This window comes from Scyliorhinus torazame, chromosome 1 (assembly GCF_047496885.1).
Source record: "Scyliorhinus torazame isolate Kashiwa2021f chromosome 1, sScyTor2.1, whole genome shotgun sequence".
Classification (NCBI taxonomy): domain Eukaryota; kingdom Metazoa; phylum Chordata; class Chondrichthyes; order Carcharhiniformes; family Scyliorhinidae; genus Scyliorhinus; species Scyliorhinus torazame.
In genome coordinates this window covers 65,409,029-65,421,548 of record NC_092707.1, presented here as the reverse complement: position 1 = coordinate 65,421,548, position 12,520 = coordinate 65,409,029, and the positions used below count along the sequence as shown (strand labels likewise).

The window sequence follows — 12,520 nt, the reverse complement described above, 5'->3', positions numbered from 1 at the left end:
TCACATTTGAAAACTATAAATGTTTAATCAGTTTTTGTAAGTGCAACCACCCAAGATGGCTGTACAGACATCTTTTATTTATATATTTTTAAACAGTGTTTGATGGATTTTTCTCCTCTTGGTACACTCAAGCGTTCCCCTCAGGTCTTATAAAGACCACAAGTCTTACTGTACATTGCAACTGCACTGTACATAAGTACTTTTACTGCTACAGTAAATTTAGAGTACAGATTCAATGAAAAATGCTCCAAGAAGCATTTATTTTTCAAATTTGTGTTTGCAACAGAGAAAAACGTTTCATAAGAAATCGAATGAAGCTCTTGTGGTTCATTCATTACAAGGGTTCAGCTGTCATGCAGATTATTCCAATGCAAAGCTACCAAAAAATCTAAATTATGTTTTTTCCCCAGTCAAATACATCAGTTTATACCATTCCAGCTATGACAAAAGCTTAACCCTGTTTCTCTCCACACGGATGTTGCCAGGCTCGTTGAGTAGTTCCAACACCTTTTCAGTCTTTAACTTGAGCAGAATATCATTTCACTTCCACACCTTTTTGAGTTAGATTTCATACTTTCTTCAAAGCGGTCAATTTTTGATCAGATACGCAAACATAAATTCCACAGATGGTCAGTATTGCAGAGTTCATAGTTGCTGATAAATACAATTTCCCTCAACTGGAAATTATTAAATTGCACGTTATACTTGCGTTGGAGGCCAGTGCTGTGAAACATCAGCTTGCATTGCCTCAGGAAGCCACTGGCAATATGCTAACAACAGGTCTGTTAAAAAAAAAATGGAAGTAACAGTAGAAGGTTAGCTATCACAGAATGGAAGAAATCATTGAACCAAGACTCTTAACAGCAAATAATTATCGGTGTAAAGCTTGCTTAAAGGGCAGCATGGTGGTGCAGTGGTTAGCACTGCCGCCTCACGCACCGAAGACCTAGATTCGATCCCAGTCCCGGATCACTGTCCGTGTGGAGTTTGCACATTCTCCCCGTGTCTGCGTGGGTCGCACCCCCACAACCCAAAACGATGTGCAGGATAGGTGGATTGGCCATGTTAAATTGCCCCTTAATTGGAAAAAAATTGGGTACTTTAAACTTATTTTTAAAAAAGTAAAGCATGCTTAAGGGCCTCAACTTGTCCCAATACATGAGATTTGATTTTCCACAGTAACCTTGTAATAATAATAATCTTTATTAGTGTCACAAGTAGGCTTAAGAAGCAATGAAGTTACTGCGAAAACCCCCAGTCGCCGCACTCTGGCGCCTGTTCGCCTGAGATACACTGAGGGAGAATTCAGAATGTCCAATTCACCTAACAAGCACGTCTCTTGGGACTTGTGGGAGGAAACCAGAGCAACCCATGCAGACACGGGGAGAACGTGCAGACCCTGCACAGACAGTGACCCAAGCAGGGCATCGAACCCGGGTCCCCTGTGAAGCAACAGTGCTAACTACCATGCTACGTGCTGCATGATGTGGTCCCCTAAAGAGACTGATTAATTGTACAAAATTGTAAGCAGTGCTTTAAATGCTGGCCAGACCTCATCAGAACTGGGTGAGATTTGCCATACTAAAATGCCACAGCGCTCTTAAAACAAAGACTTTTATTCCATTTCTCTTGACTGGAGTCAAACGAGAGCGCAAGTCTTAAAGCGTTTGAAGTCACATTTCCACCAAGTCTCCCTCCTCAAAAATAGGTTTTAATTCGATGACCAACAGTATAAATTATAAATAGATATGACAACATAATGCACACGTCCACTCTCAATTAGCTGATTATGTTCAATTAGGTGGTATTTAATAGATATTTCAACTATTATAACAGTCATGACAGAAACAGCTGAAACTTCCAATCCCTTTAATTACTCGAAATTAAGCTTATAACAATAGAAGTAGGCTTACATTAATACCGCAATGAAGTTACTGTGAAAAGCCCCTAGTCACCACATTCCGGCACCTGTTCGGGTACACAGAGGGAGAATTCGGAATGTCCAAATTACCTAACAGCATGTCTTTTGGGACTTGTGGGAGGAAACCGGAGCACCCGGAGGCAACCCACGCACACAAGGGGTGAACGTGCAGACTCTGCACAGACAGTGACCCAAGCCGGGAATTGAACCTGGACCCTGGAGCTGTAAAGCAACACTGCTACCCACTGTGCTACCATGCTGATGTAAATAAAAGACCCATTTGCAATGCCTTAACCCATCATTATCTTTGGGCAATTTTACAGTTTAATTTCCAGATTACAACTGTTACCCGCATATCTTCACACTTTGTTTGTAAAATGCTTTGAGCCACCCTGAACTGTAAAAAGGAACTGCATAAATGCAAGATCTTTTTTGTTATCCATTGAAAGAACCATGAGCTCCCTAAACCTTCACCTGGCAGTGCAACAGCTTTATGAGTGAAAGGACAATGTACTAAACCAGCAAAACATCCAATTTCTCCCCGATAGCTCCCAAAAACAAAATGATGAATTTTCAGGAAGCATATACCTGAGGATTTTTTTTTAAAGTGCATTCGGCACAAATTTTAAAGAACTTCAGCGGTTACATTTGAACAGATTTAGGTCATTGCAAAACAAACTGGAAACAAAAGCATCCCATATTTTCACTGCAGCATTTCTATTTTCATGAATGAACTCTTGAGTTGTGGAAGCTGATTTCTTAGCCCTGATGAACACAAGATAACAACATAATAGCATCCTCACATTTACTATTTTTCTTCCAGGCAGCAAGTAATGCATCAAGATTATCCACATTTTCAGAAACCAGAGCTCCCAACAATGCATCTGTCCTGGGCTGCAGCCTGCGAAAGAGCAAATTTACGATTACCAATCAACAAGAAACATTGCAAATAAAATCACTTTAACAATCTGCCCAAAATAAATAACTAAACCATGTCGCCAAGTAAATTCGTATGGCACAAGAAAAATGTTTTACATCTACTTTGACTATTGTTACTTAAAGACCAAAAAATGGGCAGCACTGTGGCTCAGTGCTGAGCACTACTGTCTCATGGTGCCGAGGACCTGGGTTCGATGCCAACCCTGGGTCACTGTCCTTGTGGAGTTTGAACTTTCTCCCCGTGTCTGCGTGGGTCTCACCCCCACAACCCAAAAATGTGCATGATAGGTGAATTGGCCACTCTAAATTGCCCCTTAAATTGGAAAAAAAAAGAATTATGTACTCTAAATTTATTTTAAAAAAAGAGACCAAAAACACCTAAAAACAAAACAAGCACCTTTATTGAGGCGGGGGGGGGGGGGGGAAATAAGGGTGACAAAACATGCTTTCGACAAATCCACCAAAAGGTCAATTTTCTCTCAAACGTTGGAAACTCGAGCCAAATCAACATATATTTGCTTTTACTAAGTTGTGTGCGGTTTGCTGTACAAATATAGTACCATGTTTAACGCTGTGACTTCAAGTCTGATTGATGATGAAAAAGGTATAAACTTACTTAGCCCATGTCTTCAACATAGTTGATGGACTGGAAAGTAGACACTTGACGTAAGAACCAAATTTTTTAATGACCTTCAGTGTAGGGTATAAAAATAAATGAAAAATTATTTCCACAACAGATTTTGTATTATTAATGTTCAGCAAACTTCATGTGCATCTTAATTTAATCTACAGCTCAATGGAGTAGGAGCTGTCCTTTCACCTTCCAACCAACAGTAACTACCAGAGTCGCCTTATTTTCTTCCGTTTGCCAAGTTTCCCACCTCCCCCAACAGCCCCAACTAAATAACTCTGAGGGGCAGCATGATGGCGCAGTGGGTTAGCACTGCAGCCTCACGGCGCTGAGGTCCCAAGTTCGATCCCGGCCCCGGCTCACTGTCCCGTGTGGAGTTTGCACATTCTCCCTGTGTTTTGTGGGTTTCGCCCCCACAACCCAAAAATGTGCAGGGTAGGTGGATTAGCCACGCTAAATTGCCCCTTGATTGGAAAAAATAAATTGGGTATTCTAAATTTATTTTAAAAAAAAACTAAATATCTCTGAGCACACACAATTCAGTTAGGCACCTTCTCTGAAGCGTCTGCCAATATCACTGTACTTTCAGCTGTTAAAATGTATTAGCTTAACCCAGGGATAACTCAACCATAAGTATTTCAATCATGGAGAAGTATCCAGCTACGGACAGCATTAAATAAATGTAACATGAAGTGCTCTTTCCATTTGCAGTGTTGTGTATTAGTACTTCACCATGCTGCTTTGAGTGCTTCTTTCCACTGGTACTGTAACATCATCATGCATATATTGAACAAGTATGAAATTAAAATCCATTTGATTACAACACAAACATCTTGTCCTTTACACTGTTTTTTTTGGAACAATTCAGGTTTAGAATGTTCTGAGTTAATTCCTTCACACTGAAAACTTTATGCAATGATTTTAGAAATAATTCTTCAATCTTCAATGACTGAAAGCACCGTAACTGCAGCAAAGTTAGTCCAAGATTTGAGATAGCACATTATTTTGCAGCAACGTATACCAGGCTCAGATTTTAAGTGGCTCAGACGTACAGACAAGGTGGTCCCAGATTTTCTGTGTTGAGTCAGCTGCATGGCATCAGAGTGCCAAAATCGGCCTCAGCGCCCTTTGGTTATGGAGGGGATTAAAAAATAAAGTATGGATATCTGGTAAAGGCACGGAAAACTGTGATGGCCCATGCAACTGAATAGCACAACACCACTTATCATCCAGGTCACTAATGAAGAACATTTATTCAGGAAATATCAGCATAGACGTGGCATTTCGGGAACTGTACCCAAGTAATCAATAGCTCCAACAGAGGAATAACAGCAAAGAAAACTGGCAAAGCAAAAAGTAAATACTGCCCTCAGAGAAGTTACCATGTCACGATATTATTCGTATTAACGTGTTTTGCCAATTCTTGGGGGTAGAATTCATCCCGTTAATAATTGAAGTGAAAAGGTTGCAATAACAAAACGGGAATCTTTTGGGTGCAAAATCGACAACACAAATTTAACACTTTTAGCGTGGGAAGTACTCACCGCTCCTTCCAACAAAAACTTTGCAAAATATTTGTATCGATCCAGTCCTTCTGGGTATTCCACTTCCACTGCAGGAAGTTGCCAACCAATTCTGACTATAATCAATCAGAGAGAAACAGACTGATTTGCTTACCAAATCTACACCAAAATAAAGTCTCAGAACATTTTGCTGCCCTCTCTAAATTGTGTAAATTTAAACTCCTCCCCACATTTTGTGGTCCTTATATTTTACTGCTTTGTAAGAAACCCTCCCTTGGAGTTAAATTAGTCAACTGGGTTAAAAAATAAATACAAGTTTCATGTGTGGAATGTATTATTCAATGATTAACATATTAACTTACAGAAGGTACTTGTTCTGTGACACTTAACCCGGCCAGTTTCTGGGCAGTAACGAGGAGGTGGTGTATCCAGAGGTTTTCCAAAATGACTATATTGGGGGAGGAGAAGAGGGATCCACTCGGATTCAATCGAAGTCAGTCCTGGAAATAGGATTTGATTTCATAATTTTTATATTTGCATAAAATGGGAGTACAAAAATCTGGTATGCAATGAATAAAATGTTTCTAACAAGATTCAGAGTCAAAATGCAACACGTTTTGCAATTTCATTCAGCCTGCTGAGCAGCTCCTCATTCAAAAGAGTGCTCCAATTCAATTTGATCCTTTGTTATGAATATTCAATTTCAAGTTTTATAATTTTTAGTTCGGTAATTATTCTTTTTTAATTGCAAGCTGAATGTAAGCACCTAGTTTGAGAAGCTGGTAAACACCCTTAAGACAATTACAATTCAAAGAATGGCCCATGTCTACTTACAAGGGTTACAGTTACAGATGTGAAAGTAATAAACAGTTGATCCACTCTTTTAGAATTTTTAATAGAATTATAGAATCCCTACAGTGCCGGAGGAGGCCATTCGGCCCATCGAGTCTGCACCAACCCTTCGAAAGACCACCCTACCTATGCCCAATCCCCTGCCCTATTCCTGCAATCCCACCCTAAGGTTCAATTTAGTATGACCAATCCACCTAACCTGCACATCTTTGGACCGTGGGAGTAAACTGGAGCACCGGAGGAAACCCAAGCAAACACAATGAGAACGTGCAAATTCCACACAGACAGTCACCTGAGGTTTGAATTGGAACCGGGTCCCTGGCGCTGCGAGGCAGCAGTCTAACCACTGTGCCACTTATCTTCACAATGGAGCCAATGAGTCTGGTAAGATTGCAGTTGTTTCCATTGGAGATATAAAATTATTCATGTTGATTGCGGAAGGCAAAATTAATTAATTAAAATCTTTATCTGGTGGGAGGCATTGTGTTTGGTTTAGTTTCCTCTGCGTTAAAGGCAGCTGAAGTCAGCCTGGAACTAGCTTTGAGACAAGCAGAGAGAGACTACCAGGAGCTGCAGACCAGTAGCAGGGACCAAGGGTTTTTTTGATTTGGAATCACTGAGCAAGAATGCATTGAGGGCCCATATTTGAGTTGGGGTGCCCATTATCATGAGGTACTTAAGGGGAGTTAGAGGATCACCTCGTCAGATGCTAGTGGAAGGACCCAAAGAAATCTCACACACTGGTGAATAGCTGGAACAGAGAAGAATCGGGATGAATTCCTGAAAGCGGTAGCACACTTTGGTTTCATAGAATTTACAGGGCAGAAGGAGGCCATTCGGCCCATCGAGTCTGCACCGGCTCTTGGAAAGAGCACCCTACCTAAGGTCCACACATCCACCCTATCCCCATAACCCAGTAACCTCACCCAACACTAAGGGCAATTTTGGACACTAAGGGCAATTTAGCATGGCCAATTCAGCTAACCTGCACATCTTTGGACTGTGGGAGGAAACCGGAGCACCCGGAGGAAACCCACGCACACACGGGGAGAATGTGCAGACTCTGCACAGACAGTGACCCAAGCCGGGAATCGAACCTGGGACCCTGGAGCTGTGAAGCAATTGTGCTAACCACAATGCTACCGTGCTGCCCTAGGAGCTGGTCCCAGGAGAAGTGAAGGAACTATAAAACATAGGAGCAGAATTAGGCCATTCGGTCCATCGAGTCTGCTCCGCCATTCAATCATGGCTCATATGTTTCTCATCCCCATTCTCCTGCTTTTTCACCATAACCCTTGATTCCCCTCACGATTCTGTAAAGTATAGGGAACTCTTGGGTGGAAATAAACATAGAAAGAGGAATTCTGATAAGATTTTCGAGTTTAAAGAATAAGTGTTTACGGAATATAACGTTGAGTTGGTAGTTATTGATTTTTTAAACTATTGTACAGTGAAGGTTTTGGTTTAAAACACAAAATCTTGCAGTGTAACTCTTTCAGTTCAAATTTCTTTTTAAAAGTTACTGGTCTCCACTGAGATCACGGGCGTCATTCTCCGACCCCCCGCCGGGTCGGAGAATCGCCGGGGGCTGCCCTGAATCCCGCCCCTGTCGGTTGCCGAAGTCTCCGGCACCGGATATTCGGCGGGGGCGGGAATCGGGCCGCGCCGGTTGGCGGGCCCCCCCGCTCGATTCTCTGGCCCGGATGGGCCGAAGTCCCTCTGATAAATTGCCTGTCCCGCCGGCGTGGATTAAACCACCTTTTGAACGGCAGGACAATAATTATTGAGAAAGCTGTAACATAGTCTGTTTATTCTGCAACTGCAGACCAATATGGAGGTGAATGTTTTCAATTAAAAGCATTCATCTTCCTTATCAGTGGCCCTGAGCAAGATGTGGAACGTGTTGTGGGGCGAAATTCTCCCGAAACGGCGCGATGTCCGCCGACTGGCGCCCAAAACAGCGCCAATCAGACGGGCATCACACCGGCCGAAAGGTGCGGAATGCTCCGCATCTTTGGGTGCCGAGCCCCAACATTGAGGGGCTGGGCCGACGCCGGAGGAATTTCCGCCCCGCCAGCTGGCGGAAACGGCCTTTGTTGCCCCGCCAGCTGGCGCGTAAATGACATCTCCGGGCGGCGCATGCGCGGGCGGGTTCCGGGGTCCGGGGGGGGGGGGGGGGAGGAGCGCGGGGCGATCTGACCCTGGGGGGTGCCCCCACGGTGGCCTGGCCCGCGATCGGGGCCCACCGATCCGCGGGTGGGCCTGTGCCGTGGGGGCACTCTTTCCCTTCCGCCTCCGCCACGGTCTCCACCATGGCGGAGGCAGAAGAGACTCCCTCCACTGCCCATGCGTGGGAAACTGTCAGCGGCTGCTGACGCTCCCGCGCATGCGCCGCCCGGAGATGTCATTTACGCGCCAGCTGGCGGGGCAACAAAGGCCGTTTCCGCCAGCTGGCGGGGCGGAAATTCCTCCGGCGTCGGCCCAGCCCCTCAATGTTGGGGCTCGGCACCCAAAGATGCGGAGCATTCCGCACCTTTCGGCCGGTGTGATGCCCGTATGATTGGCGCCGTTTTGGGCGCCAGTCGGCGGACATCGCGCCGTTTCGGGAGAATTTCGCCCCACAACACGTTCCACATCTTGCTCAGGGCCACTGATAAGGAAGATGAATGCTTTTAATTGAAAACATTCACCTCCATATTGGTCTGCAGTTGCAGAATAAACAGACAATGTTACAGCTTTCTCAATAATTATTGTTCTGACTGCAAAGTGATTTCATGACATGCTGCCAACTCGTTGTTGCGACACAGATTCAGGCACTGTTCCATCCTATTGTAAGACTAGCACCAATTGAAGAAAACCAGATAAAGTTACTTCTTCAAATAATTTCACCATGACAGAGGAGAGAGAGAGAGAAAGAGCAGTGATAAAGAAATAAATTGTTTTTGCTTCATAGTAATCTCCCAGAAGCATGGCATTAATATATGTATCAGCTGCTGTGTTTAAAAATCATTCTTATATGTCATGTTGTAACATTCATATTTAGAAACATGATAAATATAGCCATACCAGAATTTTCTCAAATGTTGCATTTGATATTGTATTCCACCTGATAGAAATTTAAATGTTGCCATCTTCTTTTAAGAGAATTTGCTAAGTGTGCAGCTGTAGTAAAGCATTTTCAATATTAACATATTTCCAATATAGATACCCAGGATAAATGTCTGTTGAAGCCACTCACATATATAAAATTCAGTTGTACTCTTTATCACTAAAAACAATTTCTCCCCCAAATGTGCAGTTAGGAATATTTCACTTTTGAAATATGTCACGTTCCTGACTGCAGATGCAACGCAGAAATAAAATATAGTGATTGGGAAAGGCATAATTTCTGGCGAGACTGGCATTAAATGAAATTAAAAACTAGAAAATTTGCAAAGCATTATATAACCTGGCAAGAGGAACCAGGATACTTGTTTTAATTTTTAAATTGGTGCTAGTGGATTAGGAGTCTTTACAATTAGAGCTGAATCAGCCCATTTCACGTGGCAATATTTCAGGTGCAGATAATAATGCTTTCTTCAGTCATGCAAAGTATTTTTAAGAAAGCTATTTTGTCATGTGAGAGTACCTTTAAGAAATGGATGTTTAAGCAATACACCTTTAAGAAATGGAGCTGATCATATTACTGAAGTGATGTCAGAGGGTGGGGGAAGCTGAGCTCACTTCTGCTTTTGGTTTCAGTTTGAGAAGGCAGCTGGGAGTGTCTGTGTGTTTTGCTGAGAGCCACAGGAAGAAACACAGAGCTAGTCTGTTGATATCTGCAAATCCAAAGACTATAAATATATTGAATGTAACCTCATATCTGTTTTTGAAGGTTTGAAGTCTTTTGGATGTTTAAAGGAACAGTTGGAAGGATTATTTCATGTTGAAGTCTTTTGGGGTTATCTTTGAAGCAATGGGTGTTAAGATATTCAATGTTTGTTTTTAAAAGGTTAACTTGAGTTCATAGAATAAACATTGTTTTGTTTTAAAAACCATTTGTCCATAATTGCTGTATCACACCTGGAGAGTACGCAGTGTGCTTCCCACACCACAATCTATTAAAAGTTGTGGGTCGGTTGAACTCCATGAAACACTTTGGGGTTCTGTAAACCCGGACCCATACCAATTGGGGGCTCGAGGGGGATAAAAGTCTATCTATTGGATTGGCTTAGTGAACATAAAGACAGTGAGGGGTGAGGATATTGTGGTTGCTTTTCAGGTGTGGTATTTTAGTTTAAGTGGGGAGTGTGTTGTGGACAATGGCTCTTTCAGAGGCTCAGAAGTTTTTGGGGGTGGAGACCGTCATACGCAGTACCTTACGGACAGACTAAAAGCAGACTGTTAGATTTGGCAAAATCATTGCAGTTAATATTACCTGACAAAATGCGAAAAGATGAGGTAATTATGGCGGTGGTTAAGCATTTAAAGTTGCCTGAGATACAGTTTGATTCACTGGAAATGGCAAAAATTCAGTTGCAAATTAAACAAATGGAACATGAGAAAGAATTAAAGCAGCTTGAATACAAAAGAGGTAGAGAGGAAAAAGAGAGAGAGAGGAAAAAGAAAAGGAGAGAGAAGAAATGAGAAAAGAATAGCCCTAGCAGAACAAAAAGAAAGAGAAAGGGAGATACAGATCAGGGAAAAAGATAAAGAGAGAGAGTTTGAACTTCAGAAAATGGCCATGAAACATGACAGTCAGTTAAAATTGGCAGATGTAAAGGGAAACGTACAGTTGGATGATAGAGATGAGGATAGTGAGAAAGAGTGTCAAAGTCGAAGGCTTGGTGAGAATCTATTTAAATATGTCCAAGCATTGCCAAGGTTTGACGAGAAGGAGGTAGAAGCCTTTTTCATTTCATTTGAGAAGGTAGCTAAACAAATGAAATGGCCACAGGACATGTGGGTGTTACTGATTCAAACAAAGCTGGTAGGTAGGGCTAGTGAAGTGTTTGCATCACTACCGGAGGAGGTATCTGGGCCATGTGAGGAGGTGAAAAAAATCCATCTTAGGTGCATATGAACTAGTGCCTGAAGCTTACAGACAAAGGTTCAGAAATTTAAGGAAAGAATTTGGTCAAACATACATGGAGTTTGAAAGGTTCAAACAGAGTAATTTGGGTAGGTGGATAAGGACTTTGAAAATAGGCCAAAAGTATGAAGCTCTCAGAGAAATTATACTTTTGGAGGAGTTTAAAAATTCAATCCCTGATGTAGTGAGAACTCATGTGGAAGAACAGAGGGTTAAAACTGCGCGGTTAGCAGCAGAAATGGCAGATGATTATGAATTAGTTCATAAATCAAAGCTTGGTTTCCAACATCAGTTTCAGCCTGTGAGGGATAGAAACTGGGGACATGAGAAATACTCAAGTGGTAAAGGTAAAGGTGATCTGATGGGAGATAATAAGGAGAGTGTACATCTGGATTTTAAAAAAAATCTGGAGGGTGGAAAAGAAATGAAAAGTTTCAAATGTTTTCACTGTAATAAACTAGGCCATGTAAAATCACAGTGTTGGTGACTGAAGAAAACCACTGGGATGTGGTAAAACAGGATAAGACAGTGGGGTTTGTTAAAGTGGTAAAGGAAAGCCCAAGCGAAGGAGGTGCAAAAGATTGTACAGCCTGATCAAGAGGTGATTGATAAGAAGGTGCCAAATCTCTTTAAATAATTTACTTGTGTGGGTAAAGTTTACTCATGTGTATCAGGAGGAGCAGGTAAAGAAGTCACAATTTTAAGAGATACAGGAGCTAGTCAATCTTTAATGGTAAGAGATGAGAAATTATGTAGTTTGGGAAGAATGTTGCCAGAAAAGGTGGTAATATATGGAATTCAGGGTGAGAGGAGTAGCGTTCCATTACATAAGGTAAGGTTGGAAAGCCCAGTGAAGAGTGGTGAAGTGGTAGTAGGAGTAAGAGAGAAACTATCTTGTCCAGGAATACAGTTTATCTTGGGTAATGATATAGCTGGATTGCAGGTGGGAGTGGTGCCTACTGTGGTTCATAAGCCAGTGGAAAATCAGACAACTGAAGTGTTGAAGGACGAATATCCTGGGATTTTTCCGGATTGTGTAGTAACAAGGTCGCAAAGTCACAGGTTAAGACAAGAGGAGAAATCAAAGAGTGAAGATGAAGTTGAAGTGCAATTATCAGAAACGATTTTTGATCAGATGGTTGAAAAAGAACAAGAACTGGTGGAGGATGAAGCGGATATTTTTAGTTCAGGAAAACTGGCGGAGTTACAACAGAAAGATGTAGAAATAAAACGGATATATCAGAAAGCATATACGGAAGAGGAATCTGAGAGTATACCAGAGTGTTATTACCGTAAAAGTGATGTCTTGATGAGAAAATGGAGACCTGTACATATGCAGGCGGATGAAAAGTGGGCAGAAGTTCATCAAGTAGTATTGCCAGTAGGGTATAGAAAGGAGGTGTTGCGAGTGGCATATGAGGTACCAGTGGGAGGTCATTTGGGGATAAGGAAAACTCAAGCTAAAATCCAGAAACATTTTTATTGGCCTGGACTACATAAAGATGTAGTTAAATTTTGTCAATCATGTCACACATGTCAAGTGATAGGGAAACCTCAAGCAGTGATAAAACCAGCGCCCTTAA

General features: G+C 42.1%; 1 protein-coding gene across 3 annotated transcripts in view; it reads right to left on the bottom strand.

Moving 5' to 3' along the window:
* The window catches only part of dhx37 (DEAH (Asp-Glu-Ala-His) box polypeptide 37), a 60,094-nt gene continuing 47,574 nt past the window's right edge, over positions 1 to 12,520 (bottom strand). For all 3 annotated transcript variants that reach the window (XM_072495856.1, XM_072495845.1, XM_072495834.1), the window contains exons 24-28: positions 5,377 to 5,514; positions 5,036 to 5,130; positions 3,477 to 3,550; positions 2,725 to 2,822; positions 1 to 782 (exon numbers count right to left, since the gene is read on the bottom strand). In XM_072495856.1, coding sequence (XP_072351957.1) covers positions 700 to 782; positions 2,725 to 2,822; positions 3,477 to 3,550; positions 5,036 to 5,130; positions 5,377 to 5,514 — 488 coding nt within the window. In that variant the 3' untranslated portion in view covers positions 1 to 699. The remainder of the gene's footprint in view (positions 783 to 2,724; positions 2,823 to 3,476; positions 3,551 to 5,035; positions 5,131 to 5,376; positions 5,515 to 12,520) is intronic.